Raw genomic sequence first — 26,956 nt, 5'->3', positions numbered from 1 at the left:
AATATAATTCTAAAACAATGTATTATACAAAATATATAATAAATTGTCATTTTCATACCCACTCTTTCTTTCAAGCTGTCCCAAAGATTTGTTTCTTAGACTTTTGTGAATTTTGCACGTTTGCCAAGAAAATGGTAAAATATTTTAGAGGTGACAACCAATTCGGAACCCTCTAGGGACTGGTTTTTATGAAGATTTTACGGACACAATTTTTAAGACTTAAATATTATTTTTATTGATATCAATAAATATTAAAATAAAAGTAAACGATAAGCTGTCTTCACACTGTATTTTGATAAAGTGTACAAAACAATAGAGGACAAAAGGAAAGACAAATCTAGATTAATCGTTTTATTGACATCATGATAAAGCAAATAGTTTGTTTCCAAGTAATTCATTAACAAAATGATTCATCAATGAATTATGCNGGGATGTAGTAGGTAAACTGAGATACCCACAAAAAAAAAAAAAAATATCCTCAACTAACAGTGCGTAAACTGGCATCACCGTACGTGATACTACATAGTTCTTATTTCTAATCTCTTCGGACAAAGCCCTCGCATAATTATGATAGAACTTCACTTTTTAAGTTCGTTTAATCATTAATAATAATTAACATCCACGGTTTAATACAGTAATCAATGAATCAACTGGGAAAAATAATTTAAATAGAAACGCTTACAAATTTTAATTGGAATTTTAAATTTCATTGGGGTAACGATCCGCCGCAGTATTGAGCTGAAACAAAAATGGAATTATAATGTGATGAAAGTGTAGTTTAAAAATGTTTTATGACTCCTAATTACTACCGGGTTAAAATCGCAAAAATGAACATAAAATGCTTGAATGTTGAATTTTTTATCATTTTGACGTTGGAAAACATTACCTATCAACACTAGAAACATTTGTTTTTATTGCGATGTGGCATAGTTCACGTATTTTGAAACAGTCAAAATGTCGTTGACGTTTAGAAGTCGTCCTATTGAAAAACGGTCTTAAATTCACGTGTCGTTTCGGTAGAACGATTACTCAATAGGATCGCAACTCAGTGATTTGTCATTTGACGTTTATCACTTGAACCAAACTTCAAAATAGGTAATAGGTGAACACCGCGGAGGCAACAATTGAATACGGATAAAAACGAAATCGAAACAAAATCGGGTGACTAACACGTGAATACGAAAAGTGACAAATCGCTTGCATGTCGTTGAAGTTTTGTTACGTGAATACGCCGCCTGGTCAAAGATAATCTATTTTCTGTGTCTGACCCTNGAAAACCCGGCGACGACAAAGCAAGCGGCAAGAGGGAGCACGACCGAGAGGGTCGCAGACCAGCCGCTTTCGGTCTCTTCCAACCCAAAGACCGAAGAAGCCAAGAAAGGCAAGAGGAAGAAGCAGAAGAAGGGGAAAGCTTCGAAGGCACCCCCGAAAGAGACTGCCCCACCCGTCCCTCGTCCTCTACCACCCGCCCCGACCTCAATGAACGAGGGCTGGAGCACAGTGGCGAAACGAGGCAAGACGAATGGGAAGGATGCGAAGAAGGCGCCCATCAGGGGCCAGAAAAAGGCGGCTCAAGCCGCCGTGCCGAAAGCGCGCCCACCAAAGTCCGCAGCTGTAGTGCTGTCAATACAGCCGGCGGGCAGTGAGAAGGGCGCTACCTACGAAAAGGCCATCACGGAGGCAAAGAGACGGGTGGACATTGCCGAATTAGGCATTGAGGCCGTCCGATTCCGCAGAGCCCTCACAGGTGCCACTATTATTGAGGTACCGGGAGTGGCGAGCGAGGAGAAGGCCGATGCCCTCGCCGATAAGCTGAGGGCAATTTACAAGGAGGAGGAGATACGAGTGTCTAGGCCCACGAAGTGCTCCGAACTGAGAGTGGCAGGACTGGACGACTCGGTAACGCCTGAGGAGGTGGCGGCCGCAGTGGCCAAGTTGGGAGGATGTTCCGTGGAGGCTGTCAAGGTTGGCGGTCTCCGTAGAGACTACACGGGACTTTTCGCCGCCTGGGTCCGTTGCCCAGTTCTAGCGGCCAAAAAGGTGAACGAGGGCCGTCTCCTGGTTGGATGGGTTGCCGCCAGGGTGAAGCTTCTCCCAAACCGCGAGTTGAGATGTTTCCGGTGTCTGGAGGCCGGACACGTCCAGGCGGTATGCCCGGCGGACGTGGACCGCAGCCGGCAATGTTTCCGGTGCGGGCAGCTAGGCCATGTCGCGGCCAAGTGTGAAAACGAGCCACACTGTACACTTTGTGCGTTGGCCGATAAACCCGCGGGGCACCGCGTGGGCAGTAAGGCCTGCAAAGCCCCGGGGACGAAGATAGGAAGGAGAGCGGCGGCAAGTGCCAAGGGCCAGCCAAAGCCATCCAGCCCCACGGGGCCTGAGGAGACGCAGATGGCCGGCGAATAATATGGCCACAAAATTTCTACTGGCGAATGTCAACCACTGTGCCAGAGCTCAGGACTTATTGCAACAGAGCATGGCACAGTGGTCGACCCAGATATGTGTAGTGGCAGAGCCGTACTACGTACACGAACGGGACAACTGGGCTGGGGACGTCGAGGACAAGGTGGTAGTTATCACCAACTCAGCGGCGGACTCCCCGCCATTTAATAAGATCCGGAGGGGCCGCGGCTGCGTCGCTGTTCTCGTCGGCGAGGTAGTCGTGGTAGGAGCCTACTTTTCTCCAAATCGCTCGATAGCTGAGTTCGAGACGTTCTTGGCGGAAATGGGGACATTGCTGACCGGATGGGGACATACTCACCCTGTAATCGTGGCTGGAGACCTGAACGCGAAGTCGCTGACATGGGGCTCCCGACTGACGGATTTGCGAGGCGAGTTGGTCGAGGACTGGCTGATGGCTAATGGTCTGGTGGTTTTGAACCAGGGAACGGTCGACACGTGCGTGCGAATGCAGGGTGGCTCGGTCGTGGATGTCACCTTCGCGAGCCCTGCCCTAGCGCGCCGTGTCCAGAGCTGGGAGGTGCTGGAGGAGGTAGAGACATTATCGGATCACCGTTACGTACGATTCGAGCTCGCCTCCTCTCAGTCTGCCCCGAATAGCCCAAGCCGTTCCCCGGAGGAGATCGGCCCGAGATGGGCGTTGAAACGCCTGGATAGGGACACACTAATTGTTGCGTCGTTGGTGGAGAGCTGGTCACCGCATGTGGGCGATGTGGAGCCAGACAGAGAGGTCGAGTGGTTCCGGGGGGCCGTGTCGCGGGTGTGCGACGCGGCGATGCCTCGAGTTAGGGCGCTGCCGCCTCGCACAGCAGTGNAATAGGTGAACACCGCGGAGGCAACAATTGAATACGGATAAAAACGAAATCGAAACAAAATCGGGTGACTAACACGTGAATACGAAAAGTGACAAATCGCTTGCATGTCGTTGAAGTTTTGTTACGTGAATACGCCGCCTGGTCAAAGATAATCTATTTTCTGTGTCTGACCCTAATACAAGACTTATGCTACTTACGACATTGTTCCCCAGGAATGCAAACGTCGTTTTCATCCCTGGCGTAGCCAGGCTTGCAGGTGCACTGCGGATAGCACTCTGGCTCTACGAGGGTGTTGCATACAGGAGGTGGACTGTTGAAGGCGCTGCAGCTTTCGTCGAAACAAGGTGAAGGGCAGCTATTCCACTCCTCGTTGGGTCTGGTGCATTTCACTGGAGCTGGTGTTGAGATTAAAGAGGTTTTAGTTGGGTAAATGGAGTCGGTACCGTAGAAGTTAAATGTTTGGTAATTGTTAGATTAGACATTTGCACAATAGGTAAATGATTAATCATTTACAGTAAAAGGTATTTGAAGTAGGTAATTAGTGACTTTGTACATGTTTGTAACCATCAACGAATACACAAAGAAGGAAAATTCTAGTAGTAAATTGTTTTATGCCTACTTGAAGAGCACTTTAGTTTGCTAAATATTTTCTGAAAAGCTTAAACATTTCAACTTTTCTGCATTGGCATTACCTTGATGTTGTCATCCTGAACATTACACAAAGGTTCATGCTAAATTCCAGTATCTTTTTATCACAGAAGCAAATGTAAGTAGATAATATGAACTTACGACATTCCTGTGCCAAAATGCACGTTCTGTTCTCTTGGCTTCTAAGCTGATACTTGTATTTGCAGACGCATCCGGAAGGGCAGGGATAAGGAGGATCACAAGCAATCATAGCCCGAATATCGTTCACGGCGCAAAAATCGTCAGGGCAACTAAGACTGCATGACACAAATGTCATATTGACACCGCATGGATTGCCACCTAGAATGTGAGTAATAAATTCTTTAATGACTACAATTACTTTAAGTGTGTATTATTCGAATTTTACATTAACCATATTAAGCCAGCATAGCATAAAATTGTATTTAGTTGAACTTTTGATTTGTTATTTAATTACATCGTTAGTATCATCATCATCGTCATCTCCAGTCTCCACTGCAGGAGGATAACCTTATCTGATTTCATCACCATCATCAAATCATTAAGTCTTCGTTGCAGGAGGTCTACATAATTCATCAGAGACAAAGTGAATATTATTTATATTACACTTACTACGCTAGCCCAAATTGTTGTATAAATTCGGAACTTGTTTGTTCTGACAGAAAATCAGGTCTATACTATACTAAAACATTGATAGATCATTACCTGGGCACTGGTCTGGGTCGATGCAGGTTCCTTCACTATTCAAGATGTATCCATTCTTGCAGGCACAGCCAACATCCAATTCTAAACTCTTGCAATGAGGCGAACCATTTGAGTTGTCACATGTCGATGGGCAAGCAGGTGGTTTTTCTATTACGTAGGCGTTGGGATCACCATTGCAGGGTGGGCCAACTGAAGGTCGTAAAAACTTTGTTTAAGCTACCAATGGTTGCTAACTTTTTGGGACAACTTGACCCAACTTGATCCTTGGTTGGGTTTACAATGGCGGTTAAGCTGTAGGTCCTGGCTATAACTCCTGTGTACTGCGAGACTATTCCCACCTCTCTCTCTCACCTTTTAGTAGTGGGAATGGAAGGTGGGAATAGTCCCGTTTTGACTATTTTCTTTTATGAATCGAAATGTAGAGCATTATAAGTACATTTGTAGAAGTGCCGAAGAAACCATAACTATGTGTGTATATGTATATTATGGGCAACTTAAAAATAAAGATTGTGATATTATAGATTAATAGATGGATTGATTCCCTTAAGTGATTAGTCTAGGATTATTATTAATTTTTTTCATAGTTAAATGTGTACAAAGTAAATAACATAAAAACTTACATGGACATTCGTTTATAGAAATGCACTTGCTGCCATCTGATGACCAGATTGTCCCCTCTTTACAGTTGCAGTCTGAGTAGAAGCTGCTGCTGCAATTCTTGGGGTTAGGATTTAGGCAGGTTGATTTGCATTCCAGAGGACAGGTTGCTGTAAACAGATATGGTAGGTATTATTTTATGAACTGTTTTGTTGAAACAAGTAACGCCCGTATTCACAAATATTACTATGTGGTCTCATAATACGCGTAGACGCATAGGGTGACACATGAACCAATCACAGAGCTCTATTCAACGCTGTGCGTTCGATTTGCTACTTTACTTAAGCAAGCATCGTTTGTGAATATGGGCGTAAGTTACTATGAGGAAAATAAGTAGGTAAATAAGCACTGACGCGATGATGACGTCTCAAAAACAAAGAACAAAATTGACCAGTTGGAGCGTAATAATTACTCAGTATGTTGGCTTCGAGCCTTATAGTAGGTATAAAATCATACGAATATTTAAGTAATAAAGATGGTATTGAAAAGAGTATTCTACGAATATCCAAGAATCTTATCCACAAATCTACCAAAAAAGTCCACGAGAGTCAGAAGATCATGGAAAAGTCAATTTCAAGAGAATAAAAAAAAACATTAAAAATACCTGCTTTCGGTGAATCGGCTATCGTGCCTGCTATTAATAGAGAAAACACTAGTAATATCATGGTGCCAACACTTTTGGAACCTGTTTCACACCTCCGTCTTGGCTGCCGACAAATACTTGTCTGGTGAGCCACTGTTTTTTCAAAAGAATATAAAGTCGAAAAACAGCTTCGCAAATGTATTACGTTGCAAGCCTTCTTGTTAACTGTCATGAAGAGATTTTATTGTTCACATTTAATTTTGTTGTTCTTTCATTGCCTTTTTAAATGCAAAAGAAAAGTAGGTATTTTTGTACGATATTTTAAGTTACATCAAGGATGTAGACAGAGTTAGAATGTTTAAATCATTGCTTTTGCCCTTATTTGAATTATACAGAGTCTTAGGTAGGTACAACTAGCTTACCTACCATTGACCGAACACTCTATGTAAGATCTTACAAAGAACAATAACTGAACAGTTATTGTTTTAGTATTAGACATGGAAAGATGATTGACCGATTTATGAATAATTTTAAATCTGCGATGTACCTCTTAAAGTTATTGGCAAAAAATGTTGTTGAAAAATATCTCGTTTATGGAAGCCCCTTACAGCTTCGTCTCCAATTTTCCCCGTCTGCCTCCGTATTCTTTCGACTTCCATCGGATTTCGCTCGGAAAGCCTCTTATCCCATTCTCCCCTCTGCGTAAGTTTTAGCGCTAGATGGCGTTTGTGTGTAGATTAAAGTAGGCGTAAACCAACATATTCTTTAACTTATGCTATGCTGGTGCTTCTTTTCAACAAAAAAATATGGTCTGATCTGGTGTTGACTGTAGGAAAAAAACAATATAATTCTAAAACAACGCTTAAGCAGTAGATGCTTAAAATAAGGTTAACAAAAATAAAATTTGGTCAGAATAGCAACATTGTCATTTTCACACCCACTCTATCTTTCAATATTTCAAGCTGTCCCAGAGATTTGTTTCTTAGACTTTTGTGAATTTTGCACGTTAGCCAAGAAAATGGTAAAAGATTTTAGGTGACAACCAATTCGGAACCCTCTAGGGACTGGTTAGATTAATGTAATTTTTATGAAGGTTTTACAGACACAAATTTTAAGACTAAATCTTATTTTTATTGATATCAATAAATATTAGAATAAGAGTAGGTATACGATATCTGTCTTTACACAATGTTGGGTCACTGGCAACTAAAGAGAATAACTTTTGTGTATTTTGATCAAAACATTTAATTACAAAAGGAAAGACAGATCTAGATTAATCGTTTTATTGACATTATGATAAAGTAAATAGTTTGTTTCCAAGCCATTCATTAACAAAATGATTCATTAATGAATAATTAACATCCACGGTTTAATACAGTAATCATTGAATCAACTGGAAAAAATAATTTAAATAAAAACGTTTACAATTTTTATTGGAATTTTAAATTTCATTGGGGTAACGATCCGCCGCAGTTTTGAGCTGAAACAAAAATGGAATTATAATGTGATGAAAGTGTTAGTTTAAATTTTTTTTATGACTCCTAATTACTGCAGGTTTTAAATACATAAAATGCTTTAATGTTGAATTTTTTATCATTTTGACGTTGAAAAACATTACCTATCAACACTAGAACTAGAAACATTTGTTTTCATTGCGATGTGGCCTAATTCACGTATTTTGAAACAGTCAAAATGTCGTTGATGTTTAGAAGTCGTCCTATTGAAAAACGGTCATAATCAATATTCACGTGTCATTTCGATAGAACGATTACTCAATAGGATTGCCACTCAGCGATTTGTCTTGAAACAAACTTCAAAATAGGCAATAGGTGAACACCGCGGAGGCAACAATTGAATACGGATAAAAACGAAATCGAAACAAAATCGGGTGACTAACACGTGAATACGAAAAGTGACAAATCGCTTGCATGTCGTTGAAGTTTTGTTACGTGAATACGCCTACTGGTCAAAGATAATCTATTTTCGGTGTCTGTACTTAATACAAGACTTATGCTACTTACGACATTGTTCCCCAGGAATGCAAACGTCGTTTTCATCCCTGGCGTAGCCAGGCTTGCAGGTGCACTGCGGATAGCACTCTGGCTCTACGAGGGTGTTGCATACAGGAGGTGGACTGTTGAAGGCGCTGCAGCTTTCGTCGAAACAAGGTGAAGGGCAGCTATTCCACTCCTCGTTGGGTCTGGTGCATTTCACTGGAGCTGGTGTTGAGATTAAAGAGGTTTTAGTTGGGTAAATGGAGTCGGTACCGTAGAAGTTAAATGTTTGGTAATTGTTAGATTAGACATTTGCACAATAGGTAAATGATTAATCATTTACAGTAAAAGGTATTTGAAGTAATTAGTGACTTTGTACATGTTTGTAACCATCAACGAATACACAAAGAAGGAAAATTCTAGTAGTAAATTGTTTTATGCCTACTTGAAGAGCACTTGCTAAATATTTTCTGAAAAGCTTAAACATTTCAACTTTTCTGCATTGGCATTACCTTGATGTTGTCATCCTGAACATTACACAAAGCTTCATGCTAAATTCCAGTAACATATATTTTTATCGCAGAAGCAAATGTAAGTAGATATGAACTTACGACATTCCTGTGCCAAAATGCATGTTCTGTCCTCTTGGCTTCTAAACTGATACTTATATTTGCAGACGCATCCAGAAGGGCAGGGGTAGGGAGGATCACAAGCAATCATAGCCCGAATATCGTCCACGGGGCAAAATTCGTCAGGGCAACTAATACTGCATGGCACAAATGTCCCATTGACGCCGCATGGATTGCCACCTAGAAATGTGAGTATTAAATTCTTTAATGACTACATTTACGTTAGGTGTGAATTATTCAAATTTTAGATTAACCATATTAAGCCAGCATAGCATAAAATTGTATTTTGTTGAACTTTTGATTTGTTGTTTAATTACATCGTTAGTATCATCATCATCATCATCTCCAGTCTCCACTGCAGGAGGACAACCTTATCTGATTTCATCATCATCATCAAATCATTAAGTCTTCATTGCAGGAGGTCTCCATAATTCATCAGAGACAAAGTGAATATTATTTGTCTTACACTTACTACGCTAGCCCAAATTGTTGTATAAATTCGGAACTTGTTTGTTCTGACAGAAAATTAGGTCTATACTCTATACTATACTATACTAAAATATTCTAAAATCTTAAAAAAATGTATATATAGATCGAAAAAATATGTAACATACAGTATATAAATAAAAGTGACAACAAGTGTAGAGCTACTTGGACGGTTATAAAAAACGAAATTGATAACAAAAACCTTAATGACATTTCCTCAATAAATTCCAATGGCATTATTATTAAAAACCCAAGTGACATAGCTAGTGTATTTAATGACCATTTCATTGACATATCCAATAAACCTTTGCCAATTAATATGCAGCATCAATTTAAAAAGAGACATGGTATATCAAATTCAATTTTCCTTAAACCAATGACACATTATGACATTAAAAAAGAAATACTGACATTAAAAAATACAAATTCAGAAGGATATGACGGGATCAGTACAAACATAATTAAATCCAGTATGAATGAATTAGCAGACATCTTGACTCATCTGGTAAATATATCTTTTAAATCAGGAATTTTCCCAGAAGCACTTAAGGTGTCGGTGGTAAAGCCACTTTACAAAAAAGGTCATAAAGACGATGTTAACAATTATCGTCCTATTACACTTATTACGATATTTTCCAAAATATTTGAAAAGTGCATGTATAGAAGGCTTCTAGATTTTTGTACTAAATTTGAGATCATAACAAATGATCAATTCGGTTTCCAAAAAGAGAAATCTACGACATTAGCTTCTTTTTCACTCTTGGATTCTATAATAGACTAGCGGCCGCCCGCGACTTCGTACGCGTGAATCCCGTTTTTCCCGCTAATTCCCGTTCCCGTGGGAATTCCGGAAATTCCTTTCTTAGTGCACCTCTACGGTACCTAAGATACGTCCCTTCCAAATTTCAAGTGCCTACGTTTAGCCGTTTAGGCTGTGCGTTGATCTGTCAGTCAGTCAGTCAGTTTCTCCTTTTATATATTTAGATAATATTAACAAAAATCGCCTCACAACCGGTCTATTCTTTGANCAAATAAAGACATTCTTATTCTTAAAGACATTCTTATTGATAGATCATTACCTGGGCACTTGTCTGGGTCGATGCAGGTTCCTTCACTATTCAAGATGTATCCATTCTTGCAGGCACAACCAACATCCAATCTTAATCTCTTGCAATGAGGCGAACCATTTGGGCTGTCACATGTCGATGGGCAAGCGGGTGGTTTTTCCATAACGTAGGCGTTGGGATCACCATTGCAGGGTGGGCCATCTGAAGGTCGTAAAAACTTTGTTTATACTTCCAATGGTTGCAAACTTTTTGGGACAACTTGATCCTTGGTTGGGTTTACAATGGCGGTTAAGCTGTAGGTCCTGGCTATACTCCTGTGTACTGCGAGACTATTCCCACCTCTCTCTCACCTTTTAGTAGTGGGAATGGAAGGTGGGAATAGTCCCGTTTTGACTATTTTCTTTTATGAATCGAAATGTAGAGCATTTTGTACATTTTTATGAGTGCCGGAGAAACAAAAACTATGTATATGGGTAACTGAAAAATAAAGATTGTGATATTATAAATTAATAGATGGGTTAATACCCTTAAGTGATTAGTCTAGCTAGGATATTTATTCTAAGAACTTTTTGCATTATCTTCATAGTTAAATGTGTGCAAAGTAAATAACATAAAAACTTACATGGACATTCGTTTATAGAAATGCACTTGCTGCCATCTGATGACCAGATTGTCCCCTCTTTACAGTTGCAGTCTGAGTAGAAGCTGCTGCTGCAACTCTTGGGGTTAGGATTTAGGCAGGTTGATTTGCATTCCAGAGGACAGGTTGCTGTAAACAGATATGGTAGGTATCATTTATGAACTGTTTTGTTGAAACAAGTAACGCCCGTATTCACAAATATAACTATGAAGTCTCATAGTGCCACGCGCACTATGAGACTTATATGTGATTGGTGACACATAGTCACGCACAGGGTGACACATAAACCAATCACAGAGCTCTATTCAACACTGCTATTATATATTTGCTACTTTACTTAAGCAAGCATCGTTTGTGAATACGGGCGTAAGTTACTATGAGGAAAATAGGTAAATAAGCACGACGCGATGACGTCTTAAAACAAAGACCAAAATTGGCCAGTTAGAGCGTAATTACTCAGTATGTTGGCTTCGAACCTTATGTTATAGTATAAAGTTATACGAATATTTAGTTAATAATACGAGTATATAGATAGACGGTATTGAATAGAGTACTTTATTCCACAAATCTCCAAGAATCTCGTCCACGAGTCCACCAAAATTCCACGAGAGTCAGAAGATCATGGAAAAATCAATTTCAAGAGGAGATCATAGAGAGAGGAGATTATAATATGAAAAAAAAAAACCTGCTTTCGGCGAATCGGCTATCGTGTCTGCTATTAATAGAGAAAACACTAATAACATCATGGTGCCAAAACTTTTGAAACCTGTTTCACACCTCCGTCTTGGCTGCCGACAAATACTAGTCTGGTGAGCCACTGTTTTTTCAAAAGATTATAAAGTCGAAAAACAGCTTCGCAAACGTATTACGTTGCAAGTCTGTTATCTGTTGTTAACTGTCATGAAGATATTTTATTGTTCACATTTAATTTTGTTGTTCTTTCATTGCCTTTTTAAATGCAAAAGAAAAATATTGTTGTACGATATTTTACTGAGAGAATGTATGAATTACTAGATGATTTGTTAACTATGATGGTTTACCCGTTTGGGTTATTTGGGTTTGATGAAAAGTTATCAGTTAGGCTAAATTACTTTCTCTTTTATTTTTATTCTACCAAATTCATACTTACGACATTCTTCCCCAGGAATGCAAACGTCGTTTTCATCCCTGGCAAAGCCAGGCTTGCAGGTGCATTTTGGAAAGCACTCTGGAAGAGGGAATGTGTCGCAAACGGGAGGTGGACTGTTGAAGGCGCTGCAGCTTTCGTCGAAACAAAGTGAAGGGCAGATATTCCACTCCTCGTTGGGTCTGGTGCAGTTTACAGGAGCTGGGAAAAACGGGAGAAGTTACTCCTTTTTTTAAGCTTCCGTTGCGTGTGCAGCATTAATGGTTAAAGTTAGATAGAAATCACGTATGACGGAAATGTATCTAAATATATAAAAGGAGAAACTGACCGACTGACTGACTGACATATCAACGCACAGCCTAAAGGGCTAAACGTAGGCACTTGAAATTTGGAAGGGACGTAGCTTAGGTACCTTAGAGGTGCACTAAGAAAGGAATTCCCGAAAATCCCACGCGAACGGGAATTAGCGGGAAAATCCTTTTGTATGAAAAATCTAAACCGCTTAAGTTAGACGCTTTCTTGAAATTTGGCATGCAGGTACCTTAGTAAACTTAAAGCTTAGTTACAACAGGGTATTGTAGAATTCCCACGGGAACGGGAGATAGCGGGAAAAAACATTTGTATGAAAAAATCTAAACCGCGTAAGATAGATGAAGGGGGTATAACTTTTTTTTAAAAATAAAACCGACTTAAAATGCGTGAACACAAATAATACCTATTCAAGAAAAAAATAATCGTTCAAATTGGTTCATAATCGGCGGAGATATTGCGTATAAAAAAGTTCATCCCCAATTTTCCACCCTTGGGGGTGAAATATTTTCTTCAAATTCGCATGAAACCACCCTTTTAATAATACCTATTCAACAAAAAAACAATCGTTCAAATTGGTTTATAATCGGCGGAGATATTGCGTATAAAAAAATTCATCCCCAATTTTCCACCCTTGGGGGTTGTTTTTTTTATTATTAAATTTAAACGGGACCACCCTTGAGGTATTACCTATACGCCTAAAAAAGATTTGTTCAAATCGGTTCATAATTGGCGGAGTTATCGCGTAACAAACATAGAAAAAAAACATACGGGTCGAATTGAGAACCTCCTCCTTTTTTTGAAGTCGGTTGAAAACGGGATCCACGCGTACGAAGTCGCGGGCCGCCGCCAATAAAAAATAATTTAGTTGGATTCATTAGACTTAGGCCCGGTTTTTTGATTCGTAGTTAAAATAACCAATAGTCAAATTTGACAGATGTCAAATGACAAGTGGTTAAATATCAGAAAAAAATGTTTTTCGAACAATGGTTAGCTTGACTTTTAGTACATTTTTTAACTATTAGTTAACATTCTGTTAATATTTAACCATTAGTAACAAAATTTAACAATTTGTTATTTTAACTATGAATCAAAAAACTGGGAGTATGTACTGTACAAGTTATAATTATTATTCATGTTTGGTGATTGCTAGTGCAGTAACATTTGCTTAATTAGACATGCTACGAGTGAAAGATAGTAACAACGAACAAATAATAAGTAATTGTTACTTTTTGTAACCATCAACGAGTACAAAAAGTCAAATACCTGTCTTGTTATGCAAAAAAAGGAGGAAATTGATAATTTTGAAGAGTGTAGGCGAAGAATTTTGTTAAATTCCAGTAGCAAAATTTAATGTCATGTTATTACACTAAGGCTGGGTTGCACCATCTTACTTTAACTTTGAAAAACGTCAAAAATCTGTCAAATTCCATATAAAAACCACCGGTTCTCGTCATAGTTACGGCTAAAGTTAGGTTGCACCACCTAACTTCACTTAGCCTTAATCTTTGTTGTTTCGTTGCAGAAACAAATTAATGTACTTACGACATTCCTGTCCCAAAATGCACGTTCGATCCTTTTCGCTCCTATACTGATAGTTGTGTTTGCAGGCGCATCCAGAAGGGCAAGGATAAGGAGGATCGCAAGCAATGACGCCCCGACTGTCATTCACGGGGCAAATATCGTTAGGGCAGTCGGCATTGCATGACACAAACGTCCCGTTGACACCGCATGGATTACCACCTAGAACGTGAGTAATATTTTTTTTATATTTAATCCTGATTCAAATCCGTCCGTTGCTGTCAATTATTTAAATATGTTATAAAATATCTACGGTTTTCGATGTTTTTACACATTGATAAAAGACTTTAAACTACTAAAGTGTCAAAAATTTGGATATTGGATCGAAAATTGGATCGAAAACAGATTTAAATTTGACAAGGATTGAATATGGGTAACGAGCGTACATCTACGATAGACAGGCCAGTTGAATAGCATAAAATTGAATTTTGTGGAACATTTGTTTGTTTGTTACGTTGTTGGTATCATCATCATCATTATTATCTTCAGGTCATTTAGTATCCATTGCAGGAGGACGACCTTCTCCAATTTTATCATCATCAGATTACTTAGTCTTCGCAGCAGGAAGAAAACTACCTAATTCACCAGAAACCAAAAAGAAGATTTGGCTTATAATTCGATAATGCTGATAGAAAATTCAGGTCTATAGAAACATTAAAAGATCATTACATGGGCACTTGTCGGGGTCGATGCAGTTTCCTTTACTATTCAAGATGTATCCGTTGTTGCAGACACAGCCGACAGCCAATCCCAATTTCTTACAAAGAGGCGCACCATTTGGGATGTCACATGTCGATGGGCAAGCCGGCGGTTTTTCCATAACGTGGGCGTTGCGATCACCATTGCAGCTGGGGCCATCTGAAGGTGTATTATAGTAAGTTTTTTTAATGGTTGTAAAGCCTCAGACGTTCGATGGATGATAACGATAAAATATTAATCTTTTTTTAAGAGTCTTATTAAAGAGCAATGATAAAGGCTAGAAGTAGGCATTTTATACAGTTTTTACGAGTAACAAAGTATCATTAACTTGAATCAAATGAGTGGCTTATAAACAGAAATTTTTAAATGATAGATTATTCATTCCCTCAGGTGAATTAAAAAAGTCTAGTTTTTTTTTTATATAAACTATGCAAAATCTTTGGCAAGTTGTTTGCGATCCCATCATCGTCGTTGTGTGTGTGTGCAAAGTAAGTTACTTACATGGACATTCGCTTATAGGAATGCACTTGCTCCCATCCGATGACCAGATCGTTCCTCTTTTACAGTTGCAGTTAGGGTAGGAGCGACTGCAGCTCTTGGGGTTAGGATTTAGGCATGTTGATTTGCATTTCAGGGGACATGATGCTGTAAACAGATAAATTATCATATGAACTGTTGTTAGTTGAAACAAGTAAGTTACTATGAGGAAAATAGGCACTGAACGCGATGACGTCTCAAAAACAAAGAACAAAATTCGCCAGTTGGAGCGTATTTACCCAGGCAGTTGGGGAAATTAATAACAATATAAAATTATATTCAATAAAGATGGTTTTGAAAATACAATTAAACACAAAAATGTTATTTACTTTTATATTAAAATGGATATTTTAAGAATCGTTTTTGGGTTAAATACTCGTTCTTTGCTAATTAAAAAAGATCAAAAAGTATTTTTCCAGTCCACAAAAGTCTACGAGCGTCAAATGAAAATCGTGGAAAAATCAATTTAAAGAGAATAATAAGTCGTATAGTAGAATGAAAAAAAAACCATTATTAAAAATACCTGCTTTCGGTGAATCGGCTATCGTCCCTGCTATTAACAGAGAAAATATTAATAATAACATGGTACCAAAACTTTTGAAACCTACTTCACACCTCCGTCTTGGCTGTCGACAAATAGTTGTCTGATGAACCAATGTTTTTTCAAAACAATTTAAGGTTGAAAAACAGCTTTGCAAACAACTGTAAGGCTAAGGCTAAGAACTCACGGAGCGATTTTCACCCGCGCCCGCGGCGGTTGTGGAATTGCGGTTTTATTTCAAAACTCACGGGAGCGGTTATTTACGCGGTTAGGCTAAGAACGCACGGTGCGATTTTCACGCGCCGCGCCGCGCCTGCGGCTGTTGCGAGCCTGCAGCCGCCGCGTGTGTGGTTAAAAATGCGCCATCAAAGTCACTGGTACAAAATGGTCGCCCGCCGATCGATCGCAGAGCGCGCGGGCGAAAACCGCCGAGGCTGTGGTTACCGCGGCCCGTGCCGGTGCAGCGGGACCTGCATACAACCGCGCACGCTACGGGCGCATACCGCGTCGTGAGTTTTGAATTATTTTTTTATCTGCATTCTACAGAAGCTGCGGGCCCGCAACCGCCGCGGGCGCGGGTGAGAATCGCGCCGTGAATTCTTAGCCTTACTGTTGTTAACTGACACGAAGAGCTTTTATTGTTCACGTTTGTTTAGCAATAAATTTATAGTGTCCTTTCATTGCCTTTTGAAATGTAAATGAAAAATAAGTAGTACCTAGTGCGTCACTCATTTGGTTATTATTCTGACTCATGAACGATTCAATCTAATAGAGGATCTTGACTTGATGCAAATGTTGTTCATATAAGATTTCTCTGTAGAAATTCAGAAGATAGTAAGTACCACCTACCTACTATTGTGTTATATTTTTATTTTTACCTTTTTGATTTAATGTAAGTAGGTACGATTTGGCATTAGACAAGGGCATTTTTTTCCATACAAACATACGACTTGCGCATGTCTGCTGGCGTTAACTGTCATGAAGAGTTTTTATTGTTCACATTTGTTTAGCAATTTCATCATCATCATCTCAGCCATAGGACGTCCACTGCTGAACATAGGCCTCTCTCAATGCTTTCCATGCTGCCCGGTTGGTAGCGGCCTGCGTCCAGCGCCTTCCTGCTACCTTTATGATGTCTTCGGTCCACCTTGTGGGTGGAAGTCCCACGCTTAGCAATTAATCCTACTAATTTTATAAATGCGAAAGTTTGGATGTCTGGATGTTTGTTACTCTTTCACGCAAAAACTACTGAACGGATTTTGATGAAACTTTACAGTATTATTGTTTATAACCCAGAATAACATATAGGCTATAATTTATAGCGATATGTGACAAACTTAATTTCACGCTGGTGAAGCCGCAGGCAAAATTATACATAATATTATACATCCTTTAAGAATGTAGTCCTTTTAAGAATAAAAGAAAAAATAAGTATTGTCTTAGTATGATATTTTACTGAGAAAATATATTAATCACTATGATGTTAACGAAGGTGGTTCACATTTATCTCGATAACAGTTAGGCAAGGTAATACCTTAATAGTAGATACCTATCATATTTTATTTTATCAAACTTCAAATGACTCTGTTTTTAATATATTTTTATTCTACCTAATTCATGCACCCAAATGAATAATTTTAAAGATTTTAATTTCAAATAAATATTTCACCACTTAATCTTTACTCAAAGGATCATCTATACTAATATTATAAATGCGAAAATAAGTCTGTCTGTGTCTGTCTTGCTTTCACGCCTAAACCACTGAACCGATTTTGATGAATTTTGGCATAGAGATAGTTTGAGTCCCGGGAAAGGACATAGGATAATTTATATCCCAGTTTTTGAAAGTTTTTCTGTGACAGACAAAATTTCACGCGGGCGAAGCCGCGGGCGGAAAGCTAGTAGTTAATATTTTATTTTAAGATGGACTCTAGCATCAACAGAGTGGAAAGGACCAAAGGGGAAGAGAAATGTTGATGCCCAAGAATGCCCAAGATGCCCAAGGAAAGGTGGGCTGATGACATAATGAGAACAGCAGGCAACAATGAGGGTTTTCGCGATTGAAAAATCCGCCAGATGGCAATACGTAGACGCGAGGTCCAAATGCTGCGTGATGGGTGGATTTTGACATATCTGTCAATGTCATGTCAAAAATAACCAATCATGCAGCATTTGGACCTCGCGTCTACGTAATGCCATCTGGCGGATTTTTCAATCGCGAAAACCCTCATTAGTTTGATCTAGCCCAGCACAGGCAAAAGTGGAGCAAAATGGAGGAGGCTTTTTCCCACATAGGGTGCCACAAGAAATTAAAAAAAATATTTTTAATTAATTCATTTATTGTAACCAAACTGTTTCTGTGGAAATAAAAGGTTTTTATTTATTTTATTTAAGCCTGATCACGTGTGTGTGAAATAAGGTTGTGGTACGTTCAATAAATAAATTAGTACATAATATTATTCCAAATAGGTAGTCTTTATTGAATGATTTCTTATCAAATGTTACAAAATTTCACCAACGCCTTTCAGGAAGGTTTCTGCAAAAGAATGTGAACAACATCAAAAACACGGCCTTTGTTTTTTTAATTAAAAGTAAAAGATTAAACTTTAAATTGACCCCGACATTTACAGACTAAGGCTGAGCTGCACCATCTTACATTAACATTGACACACGTCAAAACTCTGTAAAACTCTATACAAAAAGCACCGGTTATTGTTACGGTTAAATTATGGTGGTGCAACTCAGCCTAAAAGAATTTCAATATTCTTCCACTTGACACTGGCACAAAATAAACCTCTTTGTTTTGATTGCCATTAAACAAAAGAAGAAAAAGAATTTCATTCTTCACTTACTTATTATTGAATAAATATTATTGCTTAATGAGGGTACTCTTGAAGTGTTTCGCTTGGTGCGCTTGTGATACCGAATGTCTTTTGTCTTTAACCCATTTAGCCCTACCGTACCCTATGTGGTGTGGTGTTGTAAAATAGAAATGTTTCGTGCAGTGTAATAGTGTAATGTATAAAATGTCAAACGTGTTTTAGTCCATACTAGGCATTGCTACCCATTTTATCGCTTTTAAATTTTATTATTGGATGTGATGGAGTGCGTGGCGGTGTTTCGTAATGTGTTTAGATATTTTCGTTTGTGTTATCCCGAACCTCGGTAATGTAAACCTTTTTTTATTTTGTGTTGTGTGTTTGTTATTAAGTGGGTAATATTTTCATAATGTTAGTTTAGAACATCTATGGATGTAACGAATGAGTGGATTCCTCTCAATACAGGTTACTTAAACTTAAAGAGAGGAATTCCTCAACTACTTGTAACATTCGTACTAAGTGTCAATAAAATATTTTTCATTTTTTTTTTTCACTTACAACATTCGCACTCCGGCACGCACACATCCTTATCGTTTTTGTAGTAGCCATCTTTGCAAGTGCACCGAGGATCGCAAGTTCTAACGAAAGGTGGTGAACAAGGTTGTCCGACAAAAGAGCAATGTTCTCTTGGACAAAATGGACGGCACCCGAAGAACACTTCATTCGGCCTGGTGCACTCAACTGGAGCTGAAATAATAATATGGACGTTAGTTTAAGACCCGAATGACTTCAAATAAAGGAGGGTATAATTTTTAGTATCATTAATTTCATTAGGGCGTAATAATGGGTAGTTTCTAAAAGTAGTAGTTACCTGAAAATTTCAATATCTACCTGCAAAATGTTTGATATTATTACTGTTGGACTACTTGTATAATCTAAATCTATCTTGATATATTGACTTGTAATTGTCATCAAATTTCATGGGACTTGATCTCATAGTTTATTCAAAATTAGTCTATCAAGTAGCATTACTGGAGTTCTTGATATTTTTATTGTAGACTAGCTTTCCGCCCGCGGCTTCGCCCGCGTGGAATTTTGTCTGTCACAGAAAAACTTTATCGCGCGCGTCCCTGTTTCAAAAACCGGGATAAAAACTATCCTATGTTCTTTCCCGGGACTCAAACTATCTCTATGCCAAATTTCATCAAAATCGGTTGCGAGGTTTAAGCGGGAAAGCGTAACAGACAGACAGACAGACAGAGTTACTTTCGCATTTATAATATTAGTTGGGATATATAGTTGGGATACTGCCGCTACCAATCGATCAACATGGAAAGCATTGGGGGAGGCCTATGTTCAGCAGTGGACGTCCTGTGGCTGAAATGATGATGATGATGATGATGAGATACTTACGACAATCCTCTGCTAGGATGCAAGTGTCATTACAGGTGCTTAACCTTCTATAGTTGAGTTTGCAGACGCAGCCAGAGTCGCATGGCGATGGGAAATCGCAAATTTTGATTCTTTGTTCGTCATCCGTCGGGCAGTACGTATCCGTGCACGATACTGTACACGATGAGTATTCCTCATTAGGCCGGTTACAAGGGTTTCCACCTTGAAACAAAGATTAATATTAAAGAAACGTTGTTTGTCTACTTGTTTTCGTTTCAACTTCAATTTAAATCTTTCTTATCGCACCATCCTAGTGAAAAAAGTTATGGAATGGACATTCTGATTAATTTCGTTGCGGGTCCAATGACAGTTTAACTTTCCCCCGGGACAAACTTGACCTTCATTGGTTGGGTTTTTTTTTGTGGCGGTCAAGCTGTAGATCCTGGCTACACAGGAGTTGCAGTGGTGGGAACGAGAGGTGGGAATAGTCCCGTAATAGAGACATGGTACAAAAACCTCTAAGAACTTGCCTGGCAGGAAAATATCTGGAAAATATTCATAGACCGAAAATGTTACGTTACGTTTCATAGTTACGGTATTGCAGATTACGTATTAAAGGATGATGTATGGTATGGATGAACAATGCTTACTAGATTTACATGCATCGTTAATGTAAGTACTTTGAATACTGCTCAAAGTTATTGTAAAACTTTTCTTTGTCACATGGTCAAAAAACTTACATGGACAGTCATCGGGTAAGATGCACGGTCCGTTCTCTTCTCGCCGAATGTATCCATCCTTGCATTCACAACCCAATTGGCATTCTTTCTTACAATTCGCCAGGTTTGAATTAGGCGCATCACAAGTGGATGGGCAGGGCGATGGACACCGTCTTATGATCGCATTGGGGTCGCCATTGCAACCTTGATTTTCTGGAAACAAGAGTTTAATATGTCAATCAGAATATTTCACTACTTACCGCTCCAAATTTTTCGTGGGTGTCGTAAAAAGGTTATGGTACAGGCTCCCTAACTCGATTGGGTAGTGTAAGAAGTGTAGGCTACCATGTGCCGTGCTAGTGATATTAGCAGTAACTTTAATATTTTGCTTTTAAGAAAACTCCCGTCAGCTCATTGAAATAGAGCTCACTATAGTTTTTCCAAAAATAGAGTTATTGCTGATATCGCTAGCACGACAACATTTGGAGAAGTAGAGGGTTTTGCTCCTGGGGGAACTATGATCTGATGATGAAACATTTTTTTAATATTTTTTGAACTGTATCAATATTTACCTGGACACGACTCAATATATGTACAATTTCCTCCTTCTTCGGTTAAAACAAACCCGTCTGGACATGCATTAGGGTCCTTTGGACTTGGAGGTCGGCAGCCTTGAGGGTTGGGGACGGCACAAGTAGGCCTACAGATGGGGACACATTTTTCACCTGGAAAAGATTTACTGATTATTTTCTATTTGATATATTGAGTTCCTTTTTTCGATGAGAAGGTAATTTACTTTTTGATGTTTAATTCCAAGGAAACCCTTAAAATAAATTATGTATTTTTTTTTAAACAGTTCTAAAGTTTTGAAAAAAATACAAAATGATGATAAGTTACCGTAAGCCACAGCGAATAATACAAAGAAAGTAGCAAAGAACATGATAACAACTTGCAGAATAACCACTGTGCATACAAAAACCTATTTTATAAGGACGAGACAACACAGTTTGTTTTTCAAAACAATATCGCTATAATTATTTACTCTGCCTTTGACAAACGGCCAGGTGTTCAAATGTATGTCTTTGACTAAGAAATGCACGTGATATATTTTTTAATTTTATTATATTTTTTAGTTTTATTATTGTTTTTATTGTAAACGTGTTTCAAAATGTTGATAAGGGCATTAGTGCAAGTAAATAAATATTCTTTGTCATTTGTTTTTTGTTTGCATTGTGCATGTCCTTTTCATTAGGTTAAATTATATTATTTAGTTAGACCAACCACTTGGGCTTAATCATATTGTAGAGTCGTCAAAATATTCAAATTAAACCAATTAAAAGAACTACAGTTAAAACAGAATAGTACAAAGCGAATCACACAAAGATTGATTAAAGAACACCATGCAACGTATCTACTACGTAAAATCCCATTTGTATGCAAAAACCGGCGTAAATGTCTTAGCGATGCAAATCAATTTTTTTTTTACACATCGATATATCTTTTCGTTGACAAATCAACCTTGTTTTTTATGTGTGAATTAAATATTTTGATTTATCATTATGTGGATTTTTATTGTTATGTAGTTTTATACACGGTTGATGGTTAAGCAATAAAAACAAATTTAATGTGTTGAAATAAACATGAATACCTATAGAGGATTCATGGACTGCTCCTGCATTTGGATCGGAAGGAAGAGCAGTAAAATAGTCGTAAACTCTGATTACCCTCAATTCACGATGATCATGACTTGTTTACTTATTGTTACAGTGGTGAGTAATCATTAACGTAAACATTTACCTATGGAAAATTTATTTTTACTTTATTCTAACGCTTAGCTCATTCAGTACCTGAGATATTGGAGGGGGGTGATTTTGACATATTATGACAATGACAAGATAGATCATATAAATTTTATGAGAATCTGAGGTCTCGCTGACGTTTACGTAACCTTCCATACCTTCGAACTCCTCCTATGTTCTTCTGATTAATTTCGTTGCGGGTCCAATAACAGTTTAACTTTCCCCCGGGACTAACTTAACCTTCATTGGTTGGGTTTTTATGGCGGTCAAGCTGTAGATCCTGGCTACACAGGAGTCGCAGTGGTGGGAACGAGAGGTGGGAATAGTTCCGTAACCTTCCATACCTCAGGCACTGACTAAGGGAACTAAGCATCCAAATCAGATCCTAAATAAATTATTGAGTAGTTGAATGTTACACAGTGTGAGTCACGTTAAAGTGTACATATGAAAATAGATGAAACTAAACCTATTTTTACTGACAAAAAAGAGGTCAATTTTTTTTTGAGATTTTGAGATTTTTTTTCTTCCAATTAATTATTGTAAAGAAAACGTAATAACTTTTGAACTAAGCGGTATATCCTGATAAAATAAAAACAGTAATAATGCTAAATAACAGGCGATATTAAAATAATACATAAAATACAAAAAAGGCCAACAAATAATAAAAAATGATACTTTTTGAAAAAAATCTGCTTTTAAATTCATGTTTTTTTGGTTATTTGATAAATTTCTCCAAAAATGCCCCTATAACAGGTGGTTTTTATTACTTCGTATTATTCTCTATCGTATTATCTTTGTAAAACCAAAAATCGCATGTCTCGCGCGCCCGGAGAGGCTTAGTTCAAACGATCATAGCAAATGTTGTGATAGGGATAGAGACTTTTTTTCAAAAAGTATCATTTTTTATTATTTGTTGGCCTTTTTTGTATTTTATGTATTATTTTAGTATCGCCTGTTATTTAGCATTATTACTGTTTTTATTTTATCAGGATATACCGCTTAGTTTAAAAGTTATTACGTTTTCTTTACAATGAGTAATTGGAAGAAAAAAAATTCTATAATTTTTTTTAAAAATCTGAAAAAAAAAAAATTGACCTCTTTTTTGTCGACAAAAATAGGTCTAGTTTCATCTATTTTCATATGTACAGTCGCGGAATGAAAAGGTTCGTCACCTTAGTGTCGGTTTTCGCTTGCACTAGGTACTGTAAGAGTCAAACCTGCCAACATAACAGTGCAAGAAACAGTGCTGCTAACATTTAAATAAATATGACGTTTGCTTACGAATAAGGTTTTGCTTGTTTATTTTTCTATCCCATCAGTGCAATGCAATGATGACATTGACCAATTGACAATAGATTTTTTTTTATAGAAATAATAATGGCAGGTTGAACCAACAAGAAGGTTTTAGTTTATCAATCATAATAATCTTCTTGACAAGATAAATCGTCAAACAACTTTGATCTGAATAATTTTGAACTTTACTGCCGAATAGTTAAAGATTATTTTCTCTAACTCGAGATTATTTTGTAACATAGTTTCAAAAGGTAATATGTGCTCGCGATTCGTTGAAGGAATCAATTTGAAAACTGACGAACCTTTTCATTCCGTGACTGTACCTTTTAACGTGACTCACACTGTATAGATGGTGCTGTATGAACTGTTTTGTTTTATTTACAACTTTTCCTTATATTAACTAACCTAATCGTATTGTTTGTCATCATAAAGTCGATCCTTACTTTTGTAAACCTCCTGATTTCTTCAGTTTAATTTGTTTTGGGTCCAATGACATTTTAAATTCCTGTCTTAAGTTTCCTTGCAAAGTTTAACGTTAAGGGAATTCCCCAAAATTTCTTAGTATCCACTTGCGTAGCAAAATAATAAATAAATAAGTTACGAGGTCTACTTCAGTCCCCAAGACACAGAATTAGCTAATTTGGGGAATACTAGTAAGCTGTAAGATATTGCAATTTTGGTAATAAAGGTTTTTATTTATTATTTTCTTCACATGTAAGTAAGTACGGTTTATGAATTGTCTACAGAAGTTGGAACTGAAATTATTCAGTTAACACAAAAATATCCTATCGCCCGTATTCACAAACATTAGTATCAGGTCTCACAGTGCGCGTGGACGCACAGTGTGACACATGAACCAATCACAGAGCTCTATTCAACGCTGTGCGTTCGATTTGCTGCTTCACTTAAGCAAGCATCGTTTCTGTATTGTACCTATGTTATAAAAAACATCTTATACCTACTCGTATTAATGAAAATTCAATTCTGCATGAAAGTGAAATTGAGAGATTCATAAAATTATAAAATCAAGCATTTGTATCTCAGAGGAATGACAAATTTTTTTTAGGATGTACCTATTAGCGTTCGGAGACTCACCAGGCAAAGGGCAGTCAGTGTTGATAATGCAAATGTTGTTGCAGTCTCTCAGATAGTCTTGCCGGCAGTTGCATCCTGGTTGGCATTCATGTGGCAGACATAGATACTCGGTGTATGCTATTTCGCAAACTTGTGGCGGACACACGAACGCGCAGCTCGTTGGCAATTCGTTGAAGCCACACTTCTTTGGAATTGGAGCTAGAAGAAGTTTCTAATGAAATACCTACTAGAAGAGAATATTACAATACTTGATGGAATGAACATGGAAGTGACATATCCCTGATTGCAGATGCACCATAAGGATATTCATGATACGTAAGCAAACTGATACTGATGAGACTAAGCAAATATAGGCTAAACAAATTATAAGAAAACAGAGTGATAAGAAGAGGCAATACAGAATGTTATGGGGCCTTAGAATGAGGGGGGGTCGATCCCAAATTAAATAGAACAAGGCACAGAAGAAGAAGGAAAAGATATAAAAAAGAGACTTACGGCATTTTCCTACAGGTATACAAGTACCAGTTGCGTTGTCAAACGGTCTGACGTATCCCTCATTGCAGGCGCACCCAGTGAAAGGATCACAAGGGTCTATAGGGTACGTAAGCAACCGGTTCCCGCAAGTCTTCGGGCAGATTGTCATGTTGACCACTGGATGCTCGTTTACTTTACATTTGATGTTGTTATATTGGGCTGTAAGATGAAGATGATTATGTTTAGAAAGATTGTGCCTCGTTGTTTCAAACAAAATACATTTTTATATACTACTGGACAAAGGCCTCCCCCAAATATGTCGACAACGACTGTTGCTGCGCTCTCCGCATTTAGTTGCAAACTTCACCAGCCAGGCTAGGATGCGCGCCATAATAAAATCTTATCGATGAATTTAGACGACAAACGTATGGGCTTATCACGTAAAATCGATAAAGCGGCGCGATAAAAGCTTATCGCGGCGCGCATCCTAGACCTACTCGTCGATCGTCAATCGGAGGCTTGGGGTTTCACGACCTAGAAATTCAGAAGTAGTTGAATATTTCTTAGATCTTTTATTGTAAAGCTGCATACATACGGCAGTCCTCTTTCTTTACGCAAGCCCACGTATTGTCATTTCTCAGGTATCCACTATCGCATTGGCAGGATGGAGCACAACACAGTGTTGGTAAGCAAGTTTCATTTTGGCGCAGAAGAGATGAACAGAATTTGGGACATCTATCTGGGCATTTCTCATAGTGGGCGTGTGGTCCACAGTAGGGAGGATGGATAAGCTCTGTAACACACAGTTTTAATAAATTTTATTTGTCACATCTCCAGGAGAGCTACCCTCGGAGATGACATCACCTCCTCGTACCTCGTCAACGCAACCACGACCACTCTGACAAGAGTGTCCGACTAAGAAGAAGACTGATTTGTACAATAATAAGAATAATGATAACACAAATTGCAGTCCCTACAGATTACATACTTTTTGTCGGCCGATAGTTTATTCGGGCTATTAATAAGTATGAACAAGTAGTATGTTACTCACATTGAGTTATAATGTACTACGTACGTTACTCACCCAAAACAAGTCGACCAAACTATCGATATAGAGTCTTTAGTCTGCGGGGGACTTAAATGTTGCCTAATTTCCCATAAGACAATAACAATAATGTGTCGTTAGCTAACGATATAAAAAAATTACCATTGTTGCAATGTTTACAATGTGGGTTGAAGAATAATATGATTTGTATAAAACCTACATTCATTACCTCTTTAGAAAAGAGCTTATTGTACCAATAAAAGATGCTTAAGTATAAATTGTTATAATTAATTACCTTTAGAGCCTGGACATATTTGCGTAGGTGTTTTCGGTGGAGATACAATGACAGCACCAACAGTGTAGAAAAACAACGATAATAAGAAAAACATTACACTCGTATTGTTCTGTTACTAGGTACCTATGCAGCCAGTTCTTCAGAATAACTAACAATGTTGGCTCGTTCATATTATATGCAAAAACCTCTATTTACCAAGAATTAATTAAACCGTTAATTACTTTCTTCTTTGTTATTAAAGCCACTGTATTTATTTAATGTACTATAAATTATTGTATTTCCCGTTTAGAGGTATAATAAATTTTGCTATTTGTATGTTCATGTTCAATAGAAAACACACACTGCACTGCATTGTACATTATTACAAAGGATCCATGTTATAATATCGCTTATTTACGTTCATATTACTTCTTGTTTACTGGTATTTTATTTACTTGGCGTAGGTATACAGGGTGTCCCAAAAACAATGGATAACCCTGTAACCATCGATAGGCCTCGCCATGATCTCCCTAACGTCCATTTTTGACCCC

General features: G+C 38.1%; 1 protein-coding gene across 5 annotated transcripts; it reads right to left on the bottom strand.

Annotated features, from left to right (window-relative positions):
* Positions 1–577: 577 nt before the first annotated feature.
* Positions 578–26,582, bottom strand: LOC114366259 (zonadhesin-like). 5 transcript variants are annotated; one of them, XM_028323085.1, is made up of 18 exons: positions 26,427–26,582; positions 25,682–25,879; positions 25,108–25,305; positions 24,613–24,810; positions 20,998–21,150; positions 20,447–20,638; positions 19,728–19,928; positions 18,873–19,061; positions 14,919–15,062; positions 14,388–14,576; positions 13,683–13,880; positions 11,832–12,029; positions 10,685–10,831; positions 10,075–10,263; positions 4,065–4,262; positions 3,473–3,670; positions 705–738; positions 578–666 (listed from the first exon to the last, which is right to left on the bottom strand). In XM_028323085.1, the coding sequence occupies exons 1-17, from the start codon at positions 26,518–26,520 to the stop codon at positions 707–709; spliced, it is 2,916 nt and encodes a 971-aa protein (XP_028178886.1). In that variant the 5' UTR covers positions 26,521–26,582; the 3' UTR covers positions 578–666; positions 705–706. The 5 variants fall into 5 exon arrangements, with proteins under 5 accessions (XP_028178886.1, XP_028178885.1, XP_028178884.1 ...); XM_028323084.1 differs by having other exon boundaries at positions 578–738; XM_028323083.1 differs by lacking the exons at positions 578–666; positions 705–738; positions 3,473–3,670; positions 4,065–4,262 and adding exons at positions 7,144–7,366; positions 7,908–8,105; positions 8,492–8,689 and having other exon boundaries at positions 26,427–26,579.
* Positions 26,583–26,956: the final 374 nt, after the last annotated feature.

The sequence above is a fragment of the Ostrinia furnacalis genome, unplaced genomic scaffold (genome assembly GCF_004193835.3).
Source record: "Ostrinia furnacalis isolate ACB-3 unplaced genomic scaffold, ASM419383v2 OfSCF0606, whole genome shotgun sequence".
NCBI lineage: Eukaryota > Metazoa > Arthropoda > Insecta > Lepidoptera > Crambidae > Ostrinia > Ostrinia furnacalis.
The sequence above is the reverse complement of the archived record's forward strand: the minus strand, read 5'-3'. Positions and strand labels throughout refer to the sequence as shown.